Source organism: Grammomys surdaster, unplaced genomic scaffold (assembly GCF_004785775.1).
Source record: "Grammomys surdaster isolate TR1022 unplaced genomic scaffold, NIH_TR_1.0 125621, whole genome shotgun sequence".
In the NCBI taxonomy this organism is placed as follows: domain Eukaryota; kingdom Metazoa; phylum Chordata; class Mammalia; order Rodentia; family Muridae; genus Grammomys; species Grammomys surdaster.
Window position 1 is genome coordinate 1,373,614 of NW_021620462.1, and position 22,304 is coordinate 1,395,917.

Consider the following 22,304-nt stretch of genomic DNA (forward strand, 5'->3'; position numbering starts at 1 on the left):
GGGGTGGGCAGTGCTCACTGCAGTGGACGCAGCTAGGCGGCCTGCAGGGATGGGAAGGGGTGTCTTCTCTCCGACACAGGCGTTTTCCTGCTTTTTCCCTCCCGTGTCTGTCCAGCAGTGTCCGACCAGAGCAGGGAGGGACCTTGCCCTGACGTTGGGGAGCTCTCTGGGCTGCGATGGGGTGAAATCCGGGGTGTCTCAGTGAAGCCGCCTCCGCCTCCCCACTCCTGTGCCCGCAAGCTGGAGTCAGGGGTATTGTTTGTGTGTGTGATCCTGGGGCCAAGCCTGCCTATGCCAGTGTTTGGGTAAAGTTGACCATCTTTTTGAGTGCTGAGGTTTCTGTAGCTGCGCTAGGCAGGCTCTAACAAGAGAACCTCCCAGCGCTGGGCACGCGCCCGGGCAGGTGGCCGATTGCAGGTACAGCAACCGTCTGTAGAGGAGCGAGTGGCATTTGTGTCTGCCCTCCTTGTAATATCCGGGGCACCACTTTGGGGCTGGCTGTCTTATGACACAGAGAGATCACTTTATGGGAGAAGATAATCCCTGGGTCCAATCTAAGTATGTGGAGTTTGTCCACAACCTTGGGGACTGGGCCTGGTGCTGACTGTTTGTCTTGCAGCTGTCCTTTGTCTCCGTTCTTGTTCTCGGTATCCATAGTCTCCTGTGGTCCTTGAGGACAATCCTCTTCCCTGAGTCTTGCCTTGTGCAGCTGTGGACTCAGCCCCTACTTGGTCTGGCTGTGTGCCCTGTAGCATAACTACTCTTTGGGCCCTGCCTTGTTTCTGTAACTAGAGGGGGCCTCCTGGCTGAGATGGGCACTGGCTTTGACTCCTAGGCTGTCCAGCATTTCTGCTCCTCTGGAGTTTTTCAGAATGCCCCGTGGGCTTCCTCCTCATTCCACCCCTCCCCATCCTTGGGGAGGGGTTCTAGGGGTGGGGCTGAAAAGGAGTCCAGCACTTCAGAGGAAGGAAGCCACTACTTCCTGGAGAATAAGCCGATTTGTGTAACATGGAGGGAAACAGATTCCCTCCACCAACAAAAGGCGACATGGCTGCCCTTCCCATAGCTCTGTTCAGATTCGTGGTTCCCTTTAGGTTTCTGGCATACACAGAGCTGAGATCTTGGGTTCTGGAGGTTCATGGAATATTGGCTCAAACCGTTGTGTTGTATTCTCTTCCTCTTTCTGGCCAGTTTGGGTTGAGCCTAGAACCTCCTATAAGGACATAGACCCTTTAAGGTGGTGGCAAGTGGGGGGGAGGTGTCTCCTTGTTGCCAAGCCCATGGCCTTGGCACAGGCCTCCCCTTGCTCTCTGGCCCAGGCTGATACCTGTTGCATGGCCACTTGGATATCTTGGGGCCCCTGGGCTGCCACTGAGGCCGGGGCCAAATACCTGTGTCCACTGCAGGCACATGTCAGCCCAGTGTTGCTTCTGCTCAATGTCTACCTCTTGCAGCTCCCATGCAGCCCCTGGTGGCTGCTGATGGGGGTGACTGACACCCTGTTGTGAGTTGCCCAGCAACCTGGGTGCCTCACTGGGGCTGGGGAGGGTGCAGGCTCCTGGTACCCACCCTGCTCTTTCCACTCAAATGTCTTCTCCAGCCTGCCAGCTCCTGTTCCCTCTGCCCATCCTGTCCCATCTGCCAGCTCTCCACTGCACCATCAGCACTGCATTCAGCAAACCAAACCCAGCACTGCCAGGGGGCTGTAGAGCAGGCAAGAAGGCGTGGGACCAGCTTCTGCTTCCTCCTCCTATCCTGCCTCCTAGAAGAAGTTCATACCTGCCTCCCCCGACCCCCACTCCTCCTAGAAGCTCATCCTTGCCTATCTTCTGGCACCAGCTCAGATGTCGTAGGTACCTTAATCCCAGTCCTTTCCCTTAAATGCTGTGATTTGAGTTTGGACAGATTTTTCTCTCTGCTCAGCAGGAGCCACTGAGGCTAACTTTCAAATGATAAATAGCCTCTTCCTTTTCTGAGAACCCCAGGCTGAGTGCATGTGTGAGTGGGAAACCCCCAGGGAGACTAGAGCCTGTGACAGGGCTCTGTGTAGGCCAGAGCCAGCCAGCCAGAGGCCCCACCCCTCTTTTGCTTGGATGATCCCTTTTTTTGTGAGAAGTCATTGGTGTACAGGTGTTGTGACCACCACCCTAGGAGCTATGGCTGGCCTGTGAGGCATGCTTCCTGGCAACTACTCTGTGCGTGATTCCTACTAGTGCTTTGTTAAGTCAGAGACAAAAGGAACTGATTCCTAGTGTTCTCCAGGAGGAGTGCTGGTGCCTCCTCCAGTATTTCTGTGACCCTCCATCCAGCTGTTTTCTAGTTACCTCTAGCTCCTGGTGTGCCTGCTCTCCAGCTGCTGGAAACATGTTCCTGCTTGACCAAAGTTCCCGTATCTGAGTGGCATGTTTGTTCTTCCCGTGTGGTGGCTGTCCTGACCTGGCTGAGGGATGCTTGATAACTTCCTTAATCCCTTGTCCTGTTATGGGTTGCTGGAGTCTGTTCTTCCAGCTTCATACCCCCTCCCCCAAAGACTGACTTCTCCCTCAAGCACCAGGGGATATTTTTTTTAAAAAGTAAATTATTTTCATGCATTCAGACAAACAGCCTTCCTGCCTGGGTGCTGGGCTACAACATATGTATCTGAACCCCCAGTATTCCTGAGATTACTGGGGTGCTCCTCTGAAGGAGGGGAGGCTGTATCTAATGGTTTTAAAACTGTACTTGGGGTACTTTGCAACCCAGAGCTGTGCCCCGGAAGTGACCTGCAGATAAAACATAGCACCTATCGAAGACTGGACCCTGCCAGACTGGTGCCCCCAAGTCTGGAGGAGGTGCCACCTTTGCAGGCATGCTCCACATTCGGCTCAGGTGACGCCCCACCTGGGAGGGCCACCCTGACTGTAGGAGCTTTGCAGTTGACCCCGCCTTAAACAACCAACTTTCCAGTGGAATTCCCAGGGTTCCATTCCAAGTGCTCTGGAAAAAAAAAAATCCCCTTTTCTTTCCTTCTGGGCTTGGGAGGAATTTCTTATACACTCAAGTTAAATGTTTAGTACAAGTAGCAAGGCCCTGTTGAGTTCTATCTTGTTGGGAAACTAACAGGAAGGCTGGGAAGAAAACTGACTCCACACTCTGGAAGAGATGGGGGACGCAAGGAGCGGGAGTCCAGGAGAGTGGCTAGCGCGGGACATTCCCCCTCAGACTCAGACCCACTGTCCCTTTCTCTTTGTTTACTCAGTGGTGGCAGCCGGTCTGACCTTGTCTGCCGTCTGCCTGTCCCTGTGTGTAACTTCCAGTCCTCTCTGCGGTGGACGGTTCTGTGATAGAAAAGGCTTATTTTAGTCCTCATGGCTGCCTTGTACAAAATCCGTTAGAAAAGAAAATGTAAAATATCCGATTTCTAACAAGACAAAAACAGCATTACAGAGTTAAAAGATTTTTACAATCAGTCTTGATTTTGATGTGAGCTGTTTTTAACTCTGAAACATTGTCACTTAAATAAAAACCTTATTTGCCTTTAAGATGTGCTTTGTTTTGGACTAAGGTGAAAAAGCTTTTCTTTTATTCTGGTTCCCTCTGAGAGAAGGACAGGAGCAGAGGGGATAGGGGACACAAGGATGAGCTCCAGACCTGTCACTCAGTGTGGGGTCAGGGTATGTGTAGATATATATTTTTTAAAATGTCAAGCATCAAAAGTGAGCTTTTATTATTAAAAAAAAAAACAATGTGGTCTGCGAAACTGACACACTGGTATCTTTTTAATAGAATGACATAGCAGATGTCTTAAATAATTTACAAAGAGAAGAAACTGCTTTCAAACAGTGTTCCCTCCCTGTACACCACAGTGCCCCCACATGGAGCTTCTAAGTAGGCCCCATGAGCCAAGGCTTGCAGTCTGCAAAGATCTCCTCTCTTCCTGTGGGGTTCTGTGGGTGAGGAGCAGTGGTGAAAGCAGGTCCTCCAGAATCTCTGCCCTGGGAATACAGGGGGAGGGTTCGTGAGATGACTCCTACAGGGCCTTGGTCTTAGTTTCAAGACTCAGAGCTATCTAGCATCCTCTGGTACATTCCTAATATGGATGGACAACTGTGAGGCTGGAGAGCCTGATGAGTATGCCTGAGTCCAAGAGTTCCCATCACCTCTTCAAGGTCTTCCTAAATCACTCTCAGGCTGTGGCCAGTGGTTATTAGTGGGCCCAGATATGGCTGAAGCAGAAGGGTTCTGGATCCCATGTTAGTCAAGTCCTTGTTAGCAGTGGCCTGGGATGCTGATAAACCCAATGCCACCTCCAGGAAGTTCATGGGTTGGTGGCATGGACATCCTGGTGGCTGGACAGAACCGGCTTCCTGTAAGACAGAGGTTCCATTTGCATCTCCTTATTCTCAAGGCAGGGGGTGTAGGATACTATAGCTCCCCTCTCCAAATTGAGAGGCTGGGAGGTGGCTTTCCGTCCTTTGAAATCACAGAGTGTTGATGTGATCAGTAAGGGTAGCAGCTTTGGCTGAGGGAAGTGACGACTCAGATATACTCTCTTCTCTGCTTCGTGGATTAAGAAATTACCTACCCTGTAGTGGTTTTCTTAATCCATTCACTTCCTTAGCGCTCCTGCAAGTGTGCATGCAAACTTATATGTGGAAAAAGGAGAAGGAGGAAGAGACTGAGAAAGAAGCAAGGTCATTACCTGTAGAATGCTTGCTTGCTGTCTTCATTCACGGATAAGGGAGACGGTCATGTCACTACTAGGGACAGAGAAGGGGGAGGGGCGAATGACCCAGGATGCTTTATGTTCTGAAGGCACATACTATGACCTGAAAGCACAGACTAGACAAGACCAGAACCTGTAGGAATGGTGGGTACATGGCCATGGGGGACATAAGGCCAAAGAAACTTTTGTGGCCATTATAGAAGTGGGAAAATAGTTTCCAAGTTAGGGCAGATTCAGAGCCAAGGCTCTTTCCCCAGATTGGAGTCCTGAACAGACAGACCAGGGACTCCATAGCAACCATTTTTCTTTTGCCAAGTTATGGGTAGACTGTATAGAGGAGCCATGAAAGGTATTGGAGGGAGGGAAGGTCTCTCAGGAAGCAGGTACCCAGCTACATGTGAGGTTCAAGGTGACTGGGAAAGGTGGGAACCCAAGACCTGGACAATTTATAGTGCATCCTTCACCATCATCCCAGGAAGCTGATGCAGAGGGACAGGGACTGGTCTTGGTCATGTGGCAGGTTGGTATTGGAACCAGCACCCTCTCTAGAAATAGAGTGTGGCCCAAGGGGCCCAGGGCCATTTCACCCTGACCCTAGCTCACCTTTCTTCAGCCTTAATGGCTTTGTCCAGCTTTTGAGACAGCTTCTGAAGATGCTGGATTCCAGCTCCCACAGGCTCTAGGTCACTGTCAGACTCACTGAACACAAGCAGATGTCACAGCAGGGATTAGCAAGAGCCCTGAGCAGGGCCCAGGTGACCCTGGGGGACTGGGAAAGCCACACTAGATCCTCACTTTGGGGTGTGACATGCCAGCCTGTGAGTCTGAGCAATGGGCAGTTTTACAGTTCTATGAGAGCTGCTGCCGGCCTTGCACCCGTGCCTTGGTCTTCTAGAGGCCTTCTAAAAGGGAGTGATTCTCATCTCCTATTCCTTTGACAGGTAGGGAAACTGAGGCTCAGAGAGACTTTTTCCCTCAGGTTCTCACTAGCTTTGGGGTAGACCTGGCCCAGAACAAGGATGAGGCAGATCAGGCTGCTCTCATCCCAGGCTGTACTGAGGAGACTCAGGGGAGAGAAAGAGAAATCACGCTGGGCTCATTAGACTACTTGCCTGGGAGAACAGAGAGGTTCTCTGGAGGAACAGGGGCTCCGGAGGGCAGCCTCCCTCCTTAGCCGCTGACGACGATGGGCATGTGGACCCATCTGGCCAGAGAGGCGAGGATGTCCCCCAACTCTAGCATCCCGGTTGGGCCTGTATAGCCGAGTGTTCTTCTGGCTCAGACTGGGTGGTGGTGACCCTTTGTCTTTCTGGGCTCCTCGCTTCCGCCTCACTTTCACCTGTGTCTCCATCAGCCACTTAGTGCCACTTTGACAGGACTCCTGGATCCTCTGTGATGGTTCATGTGAAAAGGTTGGCACAGATAGGATAAAGGTGGGCTACCAGCCTCCAGCCAGCCCTCCATCCCAGGGCCTGTCCCACAAACAGTCCGCTGTTAGTAAGCAGCAGTGACAGTAAGTCAAGAGCAACAATGTGACTCCCTGTGAGACGGTACTCTGCTGCAAGACCTTCCAGAAATCCAGTGTAGGAACTCAGCAGGTAGCAAAAGATCACTCAGACATCTGAGCCCGCAGGCAGAGACTAACCCAGAGAGGGAAGGGGGCTCAGTTTTCTGGATACCAGCTCATTTCTCATCCTGGTCTTATTCCTTCCCTTCCCTCCTCCATCTCAGACTAAACAGATACTTCAGTGTCAGGTCTGATCATAACACTTAATTGCTCTAAGCCCTTCTATGGCTCCCTATAACCTACAGGGCTGAGTCCCAATCCTAGGATCTTTGACATGTGGCTGGATCAAACAGTTCTGCTAGATTGTTTTTGCCTTGGCAAACCAGAACCCAGAAGAAGTTGGAGCAAGGCCCAAGATAAGTTTTGATGAGTTGGGTGATCTTAGACAAGACGTCACATTTCATTGTTCTGAGCTATTGATGTTGAAAGCAGCCTTAGGGCTCTTCCAAGTCAGAGCTAGTGTTTTGGCAAGGAGACCTCTCTGTGGAGTCGTCAGAAGCCTCTGCTCTCTCCCTACACCATCAGAATGCCACCAAGATGGCAAGGAGGGCCATTCCCCCTTCTTTCCTTAGCGGTCTGCTCATTCCCATAGCTTCTGTCCTTTCCAGGGGACACCTGCCCACATCTCCAGCTCCAGGTTTAAAGACCTACGTGGGGTCAACGTGATAGCTTAGCAGGTGCAGCTTCTTGCCACCAAACCTGACAGCTCGTTTATCTCCAGAACCCGCATGGTGGAAGGAGAACCTACTTCTGTACATTTTCCTCTGTCCACCAGACAAGTACCACTGCATAAATGTGTCTCCCATAAATAAATATTAAAAAATTTAAAAAAGATCTGCCCGAAGATATATTGGACACACCACACACAAACACCACCCCTCAAATTTGCCTTCTGAACTACTCAGGAAGGTGCACCCTTCTGTGAGCCCTGCCCCTCTGCCTTTTCCTACCAAATAGCTGACAGCCAAGGTATATTAGTGTGACTGGGAGAATTTAAATGGGGGTCAGCACACGGGATCATCTCCCTCATGGTGCTGACTGCTTGCTTAGTCCTTACACTGGGGCCTCTTCTCTTCAGCATCTAGGCTGGGCTCACACCATCCCACTGGCCCTCTGCCTCCGTATACCTCCCTTTCCTGAGTGATCTTGGAAGAGTCACCTATTCTAGGAAGTCTTTATCCACTAAGCTTGAGACTGGTATCTCTTTATAGATAGTCATTTTTTGCAATTTCCTATCTTAGGACACAGCAGGTCGCCTTGCATGGGTAGCATCAGTTTCTTCCATGACCTTATTCAACTCACTGGTTTGTCGGGAAACTATTATATGCCAGAATGACTGGGGTTCTGGGAAAATGGCATGGAGTCTATATTCCTGGGGACTCCCTGAGGATAGGAACAGTCAACACCAAGGACGCTTCTGTAAATAGACAGGTAGTAGTGTCATTTTTACCTGGGACATGACACCCAAGGCGCTTTTGGCTGAGCGAGCTGCAGCCTGAAGGCCTTGCTGCTCTGGCTCTGGACTTTCCAGGCGTTTCCAGGAGGGGCCATTACCGAGGTTCAGGCTGACCGCTCTCAGTGGCAGCCTCCTTTGGAACTGTCTGCATAGGGAGCCCAAGGGACCGGTCTCCAGATGACCTCCAGCAGATCCAGTCACCTCCTTCTCTAGCTGTTCTTCTTTTAGGAGTGATCGTCTGCGCACGGAGGTCCTCATGCCCTGCCACTGAGACGCCATGTGCTTGGTCCAGTTTCCTCTGCCCGCTAGATCCTGGGGAGGTCAAAAGGTCACCAAAGTAACTCCCTGGCCCCATTCCAAGGCTCCAGGGACCCTGGGAACTGGGAAGAGATTAAGTGGAACCTCTGGGGTAGGCGTGTTGGGCAATTGTGGATGCCAGAAAGATGACCATGGATGGAGTCATGGTCAGCTGCTGCCTTGGTTGCAAGGCAGCAATTCGTCCGTCTTTCCATCCCCGCCTATTCCCCATAGGCTAAGCGGAGTGGCACACAGGTCACGGAGCCTCCGCACTCATGCAGGGCACCATCAACAAGCGGTTTTCACAAATTTTCCTCTCCAGAGCAGACTTGGCTATACAGCCGAGGCCTCGGATCCAATGGGGGTTTGCAACTCTTTGGACATTCCCTTTGTGTTGCAGGTCCTATACAGAGCCCCTGACCCGTTTCCCATTCCCAGCTTCCCGTGAGACCCCCCCTCCCCAAGCCCCTCGGTGTCCCCGCGTGCTCACCTCCCTGCTTGATACCCGGATACGAAGATCGACACCCTCCTCCTAGCCCACCGCCACTGATTTGAAACTCCGCGCGGTCCCGCCCCATTCCGGTGCTTGCAGCCCATTGGCCCTATCAGCCATCCGCCGCCGCCCCTGGATTTCGATTGGTCTTTTTCTCTCGTGACTGTAAATCTTGCCTCGGGATTGGCCTGGCCACGCCCATACATCGGTCGGAGACCCCCGCCTGGCTCGCCGCCAGGGTCCAGTTCGCAAACTGATTACAGTCACAGCCCAGCCCCCCTCCCTACATCCCAGCTGCTTGGTCCCGGGCGGCCGCGTCTCGTCCATTGTACTCCCAGGCTCTCTCCCTCAAGCCAGCTGGTCAGGGTGCTACTGTGCAGGATGCTGCGGGGGCTCAGGTCACCGCCACCCAGGGCACCCCTTTCAGCCATTCACCCCGCCTAACTTCTCTCTCACGTCTAGTAGTTTTGTCAGAGCGATAGGCTGGGACTGCCGAGCTTTGCGTTCCCTGGGAAGTTTTGTTTCAAATTCCCCGCCTAATCCTCTTCCTTCCTGTGAGATGGCCCTGCCCCTGTCTGTTCCTCAAACAAACCACCCGGCTAGCGCCCAAGAAAGCACACCCAAGAAGACAGACTGTAGATCAATCTCTCCGCCCATTAGGTCAGGTCCTTTTCCTGGTCTTGTTCCAGGCATCTTTCAATCTGTCTTTTCCTTAGTCTCCCAGCAAGCTAAAATTACAAAACAGAAAACAAAGACGACGACAAACCACCACCATCACCAGCACCACCAGCACCAGCACCAGCACCAACACCACCCCAGCCTGGATCACTTTCTCTTATGCTTTTATTTTTATGGTTTTGACTTATAAAGAATATTTTTATTTTTAACTATGTGTCTCTGTGAATGTAAGTGCCTGCGGGGTGGGGTGGGGACCACGCAGAAGAGGAAGTCAGATCCTCTGGAGCTGGAGTTCGAAGAGGTTGTGAGGCACCACTTGTGGGTGCTCAAAACCAAACAAGTCCCTCTGCACGAGCAGCAGGCTTTTAGGGGATGAGCTATCTCTCCTGCCCACCTCTTTTAAAACCAGGGTCTCCCTGTAGCTGGGAATGGGCTCTAACTGGCCACATTCTTGACTCAGCCTCCCCATTATTGAAATCAAGGGGCCCAGTGTGCCACCACAATGGAGCCTTCTTACCCGGTTCTCAAAGAAGCATTACTCTTCTTTCTGTTTCCTTGCCTAAGCCTGGAGTGAGACTCCTAGACTCTTCAGGCCTCTTCTGATTGTCTGACCCTCTCCTTAAACATTAGTGTTCACCTCCCAACCCCTAACCCCCCACAATAATGGTTGATTTGTATATAGCACTTTCAAACATTCCCTGTGTATCCGTGAACCCGTTTTATCCCCCCAGTGCTCTACAGTTCTATGAGGTAACTGAGGTGTAGAGAGACTGGCCGTACATTTCACTCACTAACAGGGAGAAGGGTGAAGGCAGCAGGGTGAAAGAACCAAATGCCATGTATGCAGGAGCAGGCTCGACGTGACCAGGGTCAACCCCACTCACTGTCGCTCCTCAGACCTCACACTTTCCCAGCCGGGATCTCTCCCTTGACTCCTGAAGCTCTTCTGGGTCCTGTCACCTCCTGTTGGTTACTTAAAGCCAAAAGACCCAAGGGGAAGACACTCTGGTTCCCTGCTCCCCCCAAATCTCCCTAATCTCACCAGTGGGAACTTGTGATTTATTAAACTCCGTGCTTTCTTCTTTCTTACACCCATGATTCTCAAGCTCAGCATGTGTGGAGAGATGAGTATTTCCAGATCAAATCTCCAATAATCAGTCAGAGAACTGTGTGTTATCTAAACGTGAGACCCAGGCAATGAACGTGGCCAGGCAGAGTGTATGTTTGTAGGCATTTGTCTTTGTGATTGTGTGTTTATTTTTTGTTTTTGCACAGGGCATATCAAGTTTAAGGCCACTCTCTGGAAACACACACACACACACACACACACACACACACACAAACACACAAAATCTTCTGGAACGGCTATGGCTATGTGATGTGCTTGGAGACGCTTTATTGCTGTCCTCCTGGGTGACAGTGAGTCTAGGTTGAGGTTTGCAAGCCTATTCGGTTTGCTCTCATTTGCTTGATGACTTTGTCGTCTCCCCCCCGCCCCCGCCCCCGCCCCCCGCCCCTCTCTCCTCCATGGAACTGTTTACCAGGAATCACAAATGCTTGCTTCTCAACCTGCTTGCGTTAGGCCGCTTGTGTTTGCGATCATAATCAGGAGATGAATCAGAGGGAGGAAGAGAGAGTGGTTTCTATGAGGACGGAATTCAAAGTGTGGGCAAGACTCAATGAAGACAAAAACGTTAGGAAATGAATCTCTCAAACAGCGCTTCCCCACACTCAACTCCTCAGCATCTGCCGCAGCGCCTGGCATGTCAAGGCATTCATAATAAGAGCTTATAATTTCTGAGCCCTTGCCACGTGTCAGACACGGCTAAGAGCATCGACATTCTTCCTCCTCCACTCTCTGTAGCTCTAGGACGTCGGATCTATTTTTAACCTCATTACTGATGACGACACTGGAGATTCAGACAGGCGAGGTCCTGGGTCTCTGACTCTGAGCCCTGCCTGCGCTCCTCTCTCTGGGTCACACATCCTTGCTAAGCACCTAGAAGAGTGTGTGCATGCATGCATGTGTGTAGAGAGAATTCGGAATGCTTGCAGCTCTTTACCCTTTTGCCACTTGGAGACGTAACTGGCAGACCAGGTTAATGAAGGGAAGTCTCCATGGCAACAAAAGAAGGCAGAAGAACTATTTTCTTCTGAATGGGAAGCTGCTCCCTTCAGCCTTGCATAGAGAGGGGCTGGAGGGGGCTCCACACAGGTGTAGCTCTTTGATGAGGGCCAGGAGCAGGGTCTCCTCAGCTGGAGGACAGTAAAGCAAGATGCCCTAGTGAGGCTCAGCTCTCCCTTTTTCTCTGTGGAGGATGGGGGGGGGTTAGAAGAGGGTGTTCCGGCAGCCCCCCTCCCCTGGCTTCTGCTTCAGCCTCAAAGCTTTCACTAGTTCTGCCCACCCCCAGAATGATCAAATCTCATAGAAAAAAAAACAAAGATATCCAGCAGTTACTACATGCGGAATGCTATGGACACAAAGAGCCAGGGATTATGGGATGTACATGGGATATCGGGACCTTAGCTGGGTTGGAGGTAGGGTTTCTCAAATATGTGGCATTTTACCTGAGGCACTGGGTGGAGGGTGATGTCAGGAACACTGCCACGTTCCTGGACTGACTGGAATAAGGCTGAGAGAAGCAGAGAGCATGCCTAGGGTGGAGACCAGGACCAGAGACTTGAAGGTTAGAGAAGGAGTTTAGAATGGACCTGAAGAGAGTGGGAACTCATCTGGATTTGAAGAAAACAGGTGACTGGAAATGTATTTCAATGAGGCCTTGGAAAGATTTGAGGCTATGGTCTAAACAGGCAATGGACCAGTCCCCCTTAGCAGTGAAGCCTGGCTGCTGGAATCCCTTTGCTGTGTGCCATTTGACTCTCTGCAAAGTAAGATATGGAAACAATAGCCAAATGTGAAGCATCGAGATGGGGCGTGACGATCCTTTTCTGCCATTGTGCATCTGATCAGGAGAGAGAAATGTCCCAAAGAGAAACCGCATTATAAAGGGTCATTATAAAGTGACTCACAAGACAGTGGTCTCATCAGGTCAGGGGTAAAAGACAGCAGGGAGCTCAGAGTCAGTGCCTGACCCTGGTGTATGTGGCCAAGGCAGTCTCTTTAAAGCTGCTGTGTGACCAGAGAGAAATGGAAGAGGAAAAAAGTGTCTACACCTCTCTAAGACTGGAATGGAGACAGGTCTGAGTGGACCTCAGCTGGCACTGGGTGGGTGGGGGGCTTTTTAGAAAGCCAAGTTGCATCCTGTTTCTGACAGGTTGGCCTAGGTTTGTGATCCTTTAAGGCAAGGACTTCTTATGGAAATCAACACTTTTGAGGGTGCTGAATATCCCCAGGTTTCTGGCCTTCCTGGAGAAGGGACCAGAGGGAGGGTGGCTGGAGATGCCCAAGGCCATGAAGCCATTAGCGTTGATGTAGGAAGCTCTGGTTGATTTCTAGCCAGTTATAATGTCTCCCTGTGGCAAGGTTACTGTAATCTCTCTTGGTCACATGTCAATGCCCAGAAGGGACTGGTGGTGATCCTTTCATCTACCTTAAGGCTCTGGGAAAGAAGCATGAGAGTTTGAGCTGGCCACAAGGTGGCGCCAAACACCAAGCCGACATATTACCCTTTCTCTTCTAGTCCCCCAGGGAGATTCCTCCGGCACCACGTAAGCTCTGCCTGCTTTTCAGGACCCAGGACAAAGGCCCTCTAAAGGACTGGGGAGAGCCCCACCCCCTCAGCCAGACCTTAGAGTGGAGGCAGAAGCTTGACTCTAGGAACTCCTCAATTTCCCCCAGAACTGGGTTAACTTTCTTAGTTACACCAAAGCTAGAAACCTTCTCCCAGACCCCAGGAGAAGAGGAGCAGGGGAAAATGGAGATGCTAAGAGACAGACACCGAGACAAGGTCGGAACTACAGACACAAGACTGGCAATGGTGGCTTTGAGCCTCCCTCCTTTTCCCCTCTACTGGCCCCAGTCCTCTACTGCTGCCTGCTTTCTCCTCTCCCTCTCCACAGAAACATCCGTGGATCTTTTTCATTGAGGTGGCACAAAAGCAAAGCCTGTACTATGGGTGTCAGACAGGGAATCTGCATCTACTGAGAGATCCTGAGGAATGTGGACCCTGGAGTCTGTAGTGGCTAGGCTACCTTCCTTCCATCTTCCTTCTTCCCTCCCTGTTCAGAAATCCTCTGGGTGTCAGCTGATGTCCTCCCCTCTGGCGGGATTATCTAGGTTTGCACAAGCGTCTTCCTGGGTATCAGCAGACTGTTCCCTGCTTTGGTAGGGTTATCTAGGCCTGAGCAAACCTTCCCTCTACGTGCAGCATGGACGTCTCTCTACTCCTCAATGTGGAGGGTGTCAAGAAGACCATTTTGCACGGGGGAACGGGAGAGCTCCCCAACTTCATAACTGGCTCCAGAGTGAGTATCTACCCTCAGATAGAACCCCCATGGTCCCTTCCTCTGTTTCAGTTGTGCACAGAGCATTACAGGTAGCCCTAAACCAGCCAGGCAGGCCTTTGCTGGAAATGCCCATCCAGCACCCAGGCTCCCTTGCTTCGGAGTTTATAAACAGGTCTTTTTGGTAGTTTTCAGGGTAACTTTAGTGTGGGCTAAGAGGAGGGGTTGAGGAAATTTTCCAGAATTCCAAATATCAAATGAGTAGGAAGGATCCTCAGGAGTTATGGAGTTTGTCCTCTTGTGTTTGATGGGTCTCTCAGGGTGGAGAAACACATCCCTGGACATTTGAACTTATTGGAGAAGGAATTCCTCGAAGTTGGCTGTGAGAAATGGGTATAGGGTTTGCTGGAAAGGAATGTGCTTCTTGTGGGGATATGTAGGTATTGGAGGAGGAGCTGAGACGTCTTCTTTTATGAGATGTGGGTGAGCTGACCCCAAGGACAGCCTTGGTGGTCTGTGGTGGTTGGGTGACAGCTGCTGGAACTGCAGAGGTATGTCTACACCTGGGCCCTCTGTTCTGGGGACTAGGTGGCCTTTCATTTCCGAACAATGAAGTGTGATGACGAACGCACGGTGATCGATGACAGCAAGCAGGTGGGCCAGCCCATGAACATCATCATCGGCAACATGTTCAAGCTGGAGGTGTGGGAGACGCTGCTGACTTCCATGCGGCTCGGTGAAGTGGCTGAGTTCTGGTGTGACACCATCGTGAGTAGTCTCCTGGCTCTTTCCAAGTTCTGTTCCCTCACACTCTTCCCAGAGCTGTTAGGGTTCAGGAAAGTTAGGGTAAAGCAAGATGCTTCAGGTGAAGAAGCCTCAATACCCATTCTCTGCCATTACAAACATGGCACCCAGTCCTTCAGACAAAGCAGGTCTTAATGTGATACAGAGTATGTGGTTGGCTCAGGGCCTGTGGGAGCACGTGGAGAAGGCCCTCTTTCTTTTCTTGCTCAGTGTCGTAGATCCTGGAGACAAATGCCACTGGGCATTTTTCCTCTCCCCCATTCCTACCAACTCTGTGACTTAGTTCATATTTATGTCACTCATAAAACATCTTTACAACTTCTTGCTTCGTGATTTGGAGGGTTAAGTGTTTATTAGAGAAACTTTCAAACATGCAAAAGTCAAGAAACAAGTGGTTGAGTTCCTGCTGCCTATCAGCCCACAACCCTGTCTTGTATTCTCTTCTGTCCAGGGAACTTTCTTCCTTGTCCCACATGGTGTGGGCAAATTTCAGACATCGTGCCAACTCATATAGGAGCACTAGAATTTGATACTCTAAAACGACAGGACATTAACCCCACCACCACCACACACCCCACCACAGTATCATTCTTACATCTTTAGAAAACCCAGACAATCCCTTCATGCTCCCTAATTCCTGTCACAGTTAGGATTCTCTGACCATGTAATTTACTCCATTTCACAAGATTTTGTTTTTAAGTACGCATATGCATGTGTGTATCTATGTGCATCCATTCACATGAGTGCAGGTACCCAAAGAGTACTGAAGAGGGTGCTGGGTCCTCTGGAGCTGGAGTTGCAGATGGCTGTGAGCTGCTTGGCATGGGTACAGGGAGCTGAGCTCCGGTCCTCTGAGAGAACAACAGATGTTCTTCACTGCTGGTCCATCCCTCCAGCTCCCTCGTTTGTTCTTTATAAACGACTGGCATTTCTGTGTTCAGGCAGGATCCAGATAAGGTCAATGGGTTAGGCTTTGGCAGCATGGCTCTGTGTCTCCTTTCTCCCTGGGGTCTCCTGCCTCTTCTGGGTCACGTCAGGAACTGAGTCCTGGAGAGATGCGCATTTGGATTCAGCTGGTTGCTTCTGAATGTAATTGTCTAACATATTCCTTTATTTCCTGTATTTTTGAAAAATGGGCTTTTAGTCTTAAAGGCTTGAAACGATTCTAGTTCTTTCTTTCCTTTCTCCTTCTTAGCCCCCCACCCCTTATTATTGTGCCAAGTTTCATGTAACCTAGGCTGGCCTCGGACTCCTAGTGTAGCTGAGAATGACCTTGAAGTTCTGATCCTCCTGCCCAGTTTCAAGGGTTCCAGGTATGCACTACCACCTTTGGTTTATGTAGTATTAGAGATCAAACCCAGGGATTTGTACATGCTGGGCAAGCCCTCGACCAATGGAGTCCCACCCCCAACCTCTGTTTAAAGTCACAGATAGCTCTGTACACTACACTTCTCACAGAGGGCCCCACTGTGCCTGCCTATCTCACACAAGATTGAGATTGATGGGTGAGTTCAGGTGTTGACAAGCTGAGCTGTCTATCACTAAGCTCCCCCTGGATTTTCACAGCGGATGGTAGATAGATACTCTTTATTTCATGGGGAGCTAATGACCTTTTTGAGAGAGCAGTTTGTAGAGAGATAGACTGCATTTGAGATGTGCTCTATTAGTGTGGGGTGACCTGGAGGGCCTTTCTCGTCTTGCCACCTTTTCTCCTTATCTGTAAATGAACAAAGACATATCCAGGGATATTTTGGGAACCACTGACTATGATATAAATGAGCAGAAGTCACAGTATTTATAAGATGATTAAAAAGTAGAAGTTATTATTTTGAGCTAGAAGAAGAATGTTGAAGATTCACGCCTCCATTTTACTGTAGAGCCTTCCTGTGGGTAAGATTCTGAGAGAGGAATTAACCTGCTCTGGTTCAGATATGTTGAGGGGCAGGATCCAAGTGGACTCCTTAGCCTTCCTGTTGGATATACACATCTTTCAATAAGGCCAGACTACAGTGCCAACCAATAGGGATGCTGTGTAACACATTACTCCTGGATGTTCCTCAGTACACAGGAGCCCACTATCTTTTCTTTGCAGCAGTCTCAGTGTTATAATTTTTAGCTCAATGTCCTTTAACTTAAAATAATGTGTGTCTGTCAATTCAGGACTTCATCCAGTTGGCTTATTCTGTGATATGTTAGTTTAGAACCATCTCTCTTGCCTTTGCTCTCAGATGCACTCTGAGACCCCTGTGTACCTACTTCAGGCATTCTGTTCTATAAGGCCTTGTCACCAGCAAGAGTCCCCACCAAACAGGCTCCTTGGGGTGCATATTTGATAATGTGGTAGGCTACATGAACAGAAGGCTGTCAATAAGATCTAGATTAGTTGATTGATTTGCTGTTTGCAAAGTCCCAAGCTGCTGCTCCCTCCAGGAGCTGTCCTGTGACTCTGTGGTCTTCTGGCCACTTCAGCAGTCATGTGATGTACATCTCATAGTGGGCAACTTTTAGACATAGTGACTGTTGGTTTTCTCAATTCTCTTGGCCTTCATGAATGTGTGTATGAACCACTTTTCCACTTACACATTCATACTTTATCTATAAAACCACCCACCCACCCCCTTCTACTCAGGCACTATTTTATTTATCCTTCTATTCAACAAGTGTTCAGTCAAAATCCAGTCTTTCATCATTAAACCTCCAACACCTCCATCCATCCATCCATCCATCCACCCATCCACCCACAAGTTCTCCTACCCAGGTCTCAATTCAATGTTCATTCACAATCAAGACTTTTTGTTTTTGCCTGTGCATCTGTACATATGTGGTCAGAGGTCATGACCAATCTCAGATGGTCTGTCTCACCTTCCACTTTGTTTGAGCGAGTCTCTTGTTGCACTATACTGAGTATACCAGCTGGCCTGTGAGCTTCCAGGGACTCTTCTGCCTCTGTTTTCCATCTGCCTGCTGTAGGACCACCAGTATCATAGATGCACTATGATACCTACTTTATGCACTACCACACCTGCTTTATGCAGACTCTGGGGATCTGAACCTAGGTCCTCCTCACATGTGTGTGACAGGCACTTTCCCTGATGTACCACCTCCCTGGCACCCGTAATCCAGGTTTTCACCACGAGATCTCTACATTGTCCTGTTCCATCGTATCTCCATATGATTTCTTCTTCCTTATATTATCAAACACTTACTGGGGCCCCGACTTGGCCTATTCTGTGTTAGGAATGATACAGGTGGTCTCCAACCCTGGAGGAACTGAGCTGTGGAGGAACAGACCCTTAGCCAGTTAGAGCGAGAGGCAACCAGGGCATGGCATAGAGAGCAAGGGCAGAGCACTTTGGGGGTCACAAAAGGCAGAAAGCTAACTAACTGCCTTAGAGTCTTGGGGGGGGGACTTCTTCAAGTAGGTGACATAGAGTTGGGTCTTAAAGAATGCATAGGAGTTCACACTGTGTGTGGACTAGTTCTATGTCAAGCCAGAGTAATTATGGAGGAAGGAATCTCAATTGAGAAAATGCGACCACTAGATTGGCCCATCGAGCATTTTCATGATTGTTAATTGTTTTGGGAGGACTTAGGCCATTGTGGGTGGTGCTACCCCTGGGCTGGTAGTGACAGGATATTGGGCTCTGGACTCCAATACAGCTCTGCACTAACTTGTTAGTACTCTCTGTTTAAACACTGGCAACCAACTTAAAAAGCAGACCTTCAAACTCAACACACTTGTGTGGACAAGTGATTCAGATGCACAGGTGGAATCAAGCTGGGAATCGGCTGGTCTGAGACACTGCAGGTGGCATCTTCCAGTGTAGACAAGGCCTTGGCCTGTACCAGGCTCTGGCCTCAGAGCAAAGAGGAAACCATAGTTCTGAGCCCCCTGATTGGCTGAGTCCTCAGATGTCTAGAGCCCATGAGTGACAGTGGCTGTGCCTATTGCCTGTAACTTGGAAGGAGAGATCCAGGATCCCTCTCTTTCTCAAAGTTGCTGCTAGGAGACTAAAGACCTGCCTTGTCCTCAACTTGTTCTTGTCTCCTGGATTCTATCTCCTGTTCCCGATGTCATTCTATAACCCTGGGCATGGGATGGAGCACTGGGCCTCCCAGGTTGGCAGGGGTCTAGCAGAATTCAGCCTTTGTCTGAGGTCCTGCTCAAATAGCACCAGTGGGTTGGTTCCTTCTGGAAGCAAGCTGATGGGAGCCCGGTGCCCCCTCCCTTATCCTAGCCTTAATCCTCAGGCACCTGCCATCTGGCCTTGCCTCTCAGAAGGCATCTGGGCTAATCCAAGCCAGTCGGGGTCGGGGAAGGTGACCTTCAACCCTCAGCTTCTGTCTGTCCTACCAGCAGCAAGGGACTAGAAACTCTTTGTAGGGGCCTGAGCAGGACAACTTCACCTCTGTGGACATGGGCTCTGAGGCTCAACTGGAAAGTTGAGGCTTGGCATGGAGCAGGCCTTGCTGAACCCCAAGGGCCAACTCTGCACTGGATGCAGCTGGATCAGACCAGACATGCACCTGCACTGTCACATTTGATGGCTCTCTCAGTTCTAGGGCCCTGCTCCCTCCACTGCTGCATGTTGGGAGCCTTGGGCTTGTGAGGCTCAAGGGTTCCTTGGGGGAAGAAATGTGTTATATTGACCACAAGGCTATAAGCAGGCAATGTGTGACTAAAAGCACAGCTTGGGGAGGCAGGTTTGACTCTTGTCTGTGTCACACCTAGCTGTATGATCTTGAGAAAGTTGCTTAACCCCTCCAGGCTCTTGTTCTACATCTGCAGCACAAGGATAATCACAGTGGCTCCTTTGATGGATGGTCATGAGGACAAGAGGTGCTGACAGATATAAGGCAGTTGGTGGTACACCGAGAAATATGGTTATTTTGGGGGGGGTGTCCTGGGACATCAGCACTCTGTTGTGAGGGATGTGGCATGGGCTGGGTGTGGCCTGGTAGGCTCTGACAGCTGAGGTACACCCTCCATATCTCTACAGCACACAGGGGTCTACCCTATGTTGTCCCGCAGTCTGCGGCAGGTGGCTGAGGGAAAGGACCCCACAAGCTGGCATGTGCACACGTGCGGGCTGGCCAACATGTTTGCATACCACACGCTGGGCTACGAGGACCTGGATGAGCTGCAGAAAGAACCACAGCCTCTTGTCTTCCTGATTGAGCTGCTGCAGGTAGGAGGCAGGTGTCAGAGGGATGCTTCAGACCCCTATGCCCACTCCACATGTTTCTATAGAAAACAAGAGGCTAGCCAGGGACCCCAGCAGAACTGAAAGTTGCAAAAACAGCTCCTCCCCCATCCCCACCAGGCAAAAGCTCATTCAGAACCAATGTTTGAAAACAGATTTCATTTCATTTTTGAAGCATTTTTATTCAATTGGTCATCTGCTTCCATTTCTGCAAGATTTAGAGTTGCAGCCTTGGTCCCTGTGATTTGTGGCTTTGGACTTGGGTCTGGCACAATATGAGATCCTGCAAGGATCTGGAAGAACCAGCCTCAAGGTCAAGGCCAGGCCAGGACTCAGCTTATGAGCAAAGTTGAGGCTCAACACAAGGACTGTATGGGGAAGTAGAAAAGAACAGTTGTGTCTGTACACTGAGCCAGAACATCCCTTCCAAGACACTGTCTGTAGATACTACATGTTTGTGTTATTATGATGATAAATTCCCACCAGATGGCAATAAAAGTGTCTTGTGCTAACACAGTGAGTACTCATGACAATTTTCCAACTATTGAAAGCAAACTTTCTTTAAAAAAAAGGAGCGTTTTCATAATTTGCCCAAAGTCACTGATTTGCTTAGGGCAGGACTGGGCCTTGTTGCTTCTTTGCTCTGTCCTTTTGCTGGCTATGGTCTTAACCAGCAAGTCCTACTCTAGTGTGGTGCCTCACTGTGGGACATAGCAAATCCCTTCAGAAGGACATTGGCAGCCATCTTGTCTGGTCTTTGCCCAGCTAACCTGTAGCTCCTGGTCTAGGTGGAGGCCCCAAACGAGTACCAGAGGGAGACATGGAACCTGAATAATGAGGAGAGGATGCAGGCTGTGCCTCTTCTTCATGGAGAAGGTAACAGGCTCTACAAGCTGGGCCGCTATGAGCAGGCTGCCACCAAATACCAGGAGGCCATTGTGTGTCTGAGGAACCTTCAGACCAAGGTGTGAGGCTACCTCTGGCTGGGTGGGCTGGGATGAGCCTTAAGCAGCGGGTGGCTGAGCTTCTGCCCCACAGGAGAAGCCTTGGGAGGTTGAGTGGCTGAAACTGGAGAAGATGATCAACACCCTAATCCTCAACTACTGCCAGTGCCTGCTGAAGAAAGAGGAGTACTATGAGGTGCTGGAGCATACCAGCGACATTCTACGACACCACCCAGGTGCAGCTCTGGCAGGGGTGAGGGGTTGGGGGTAGGGGTGAGGGAGAGTAGGAGTGAGGGTGAGGAAGCCGAGTGGGGGTTGGGTAGGTGGGGCAACCAGGTCTCAGCCACCTTGGAAGGCCTCAGTAGACCTTTCCTACCCTGTGAGGCATGGAAACTTGCCTTCTTCCAGTGCATTTTCACAAGCCTGCAACTGCATGGTATGTGCTTCTGGGTGGGTGATATTTTATGGAGAGAGGTGTTTGTTTTAGACTGAGGCCAGCCATCTAGTCCAGGCTCACTTGGAACTTGTGATCCTCTTGCCTCAGCCACCAGAGCTCTGGGCTTTACAGGTGTGTGTCGTTATACCAGGCTTTAGGGAGGTGGCTTTAAAATCGTATGTATTTTGTGTTTTTCAAATGTGCATATGGCTGTGTATTCCATGAATTTGGGAGTAGCAGCCAGGTTTTGAAAGGAGGCCAGCAATCTAGAGAAAAATATGAAGTCACACTGAAAGCAGGTCTCTGGCAGTATTTGAGAAGGCCCTTGATTAATGCTAAGTTCGATTAACAGCACACACTTGCTGCAGGCACCTCCACCCTTGTTGCACTGAGCCTCACAGTCACCCAGATTGGCCAGGTATGAGGACAGGGTCTGATGGTGACAAAGCTTGGGTCCTCAGTGGGAACAATGTAGAGCTCTGAAAGTGAAATTGGCTACAGGATTGGGGAAGAAACCAAGGCTCAGTAGCCTAGTGCCTGGGCTTTCTGGGACTGGCTGGGTGAGTGCAGCGCGCTTCTTCCCTCAGGGATCGTGAAGGCCTACTATATGCGCGCACGTGCTCATGCGGAGGTGTGGAACGCTGAGGAGGCCAAGGCAGACCTGGAGAAAGTGCTGGAGTTGGAGCCATCCATGCGCAAGGCGGTGCTCAGGGAATTGCGGCTGCTGGAGAGCCGCCTGGCTGACAAGCAGGAGGAGGAGCGGCAGCGCTGCCGGAGCATGCTGGGCTAGGCTGGGCTGGATTCCACTGGGTTAGACTGGGTTAGATTGGGTGGGAGCTGCGGGTTGAAGCCCTGGGCGGACAGATGGGACTATGGACTGGGGCCCTGTACCCGCACTTCTCCCCTTGCTGCAGGGTGCTCCAGGGGAGGTGTCTGGCTACCAGGAGGCTGGCAGTGACTTCTCTGCGTTCCCACACCCTGTGAGCCACCCGTGCAGCAAGCATAGATTGGCCATCCCCGATTCAATTAACTAGGACTTTGATGGCACTTTTTAGCACATATTCGTATTAAATCACATTCAGACTAATGTCTGATAGCTGGGGATATAGCTCAGTGGTAGAGTGCTTGTTTAGCAAACCTGGAGCCCCGGGGCTGATCTCCGACATAAATAAATAGATACACACATACATAAATGCATTTTGTGAGATCAAAGTCATAGCTGCCCATGGAAAATCAAAGGCCCTCCCCCAAACCCCAAATTATCAAAGAGCACAGGACAGCTACCATTCCTTAGCTCAGGTGTAATAACCAAACTT

At 50.4% G+C, this 22,304-nt stretch overlaps 2 protein-coding genes across 2 annotated transcripts; one reads left to right on the forward strand and one right to left on the reverse strand.

The window, feature by feature from the left end:
- Nucleotides 1-4,705: 4,705 nt before the first annotated feature.
- Nucleotides 4,706-8,597, reverse strand: Pimreg (PICALM interacting mitotic regulator). Its single transcript, XM_028787305.1, has 5 exons — nucleotides 8,516-8,597; nucleotides 7,723-8,040; nucleotides 5,818-6,095; nucleotides 5,309-5,404; nucleotides 4,706-4,739 (listed from the first exon to the last, which is right to left on the reverse strand). The coding sequence occupies exons 2-5, from the start codon at nucleotides 8,005-8,007 to the stop codon at nucleotides 4,706-4,708; spliced, it is 693 nt and encodes a 230-aa protein (XP_028643138.1). The 5' UTR covers nucleotides 8,008-8,040; nucleotides 8,516-8,597.
- A 4,877-nt stretch (nucleotides 8,598-13,474) lies between these two features.
- On the forward strand, nucleotides 13,475-22,304 carry Aipl1 (aryl hydrocarbon receptor interacting protein like 1). The gene is made up of 6 exons (XM_028787299.1): nucleotides 13,475-13,621; nucleotides 14,189-14,368; nucleotides 19,405-19,593; nucleotides 20,397-20,573; nucleotides 20,647-20,788; nucleotides 21,576-22,304. The coding sequence occupies exons 1-6, from the start codon at nucleotides 13,526-13,528 to the stop codon at nucleotides 21,776-21,778; spliced, it is 987 nt and encodes a 328-aa protein (XP_028643132.1). The 5' UTR covers nucleotides 13,475-13,525; the 3' UTR covers nucleotides 21,779-22,304.

What these genes read in the sequence shown, in the direction of transcription:
- Pimreg (XM_028787305.1), bottom strand. Translation starts at nt 8,007, where the DNA reads ATGGCGTCTCAGTGGCAGGGCATGAGGACCTCCGTGCGCAGACGATCA. An exon ending in CCTTGGGTGTCATGTCCCAG is followed by an intron (nt 6,096 to 7,722) that starts GTAAAAATGACA and finishes GAACCATCACAG; the next exon opens with AGGATCCAGGAGTCCTGTCA. An exon ending in GCCATTAAGGCTGAAGAAAG is followed by an intron (nt 4,740 to 5,308) that starts GTGAGCTAGGGT and finishes CTCTGTCCCTAG; the next exon opens with TAGTGACATGACCGTCTCCC.
- Aipl1 (XM_028787299.1), top strand. Translation starts at nt 13,526, where the DNA reads ATGGACGTCTCTCTACTCCTCAATGTGGAGGGTGTCAAGAAGACCATT. An exon ending in AGTTCTGGTGTGACACCATC is followed by an intron (nt 14,369 to 19,404) that starts GTGAGTAGTCTC and finishes ATATCTCTACAG; the next exon opens with CACACAGGGGTCTACCCTAT. An exon ending in CATTCTACGACACCACCCAG is followed by an intron (nt 20,789 to 21,575) that starts GTGCAGCTCTGG and finishes TTCTTCCCTCAG; the next exon opens with GGATCGTGAAGGCCTACTAT.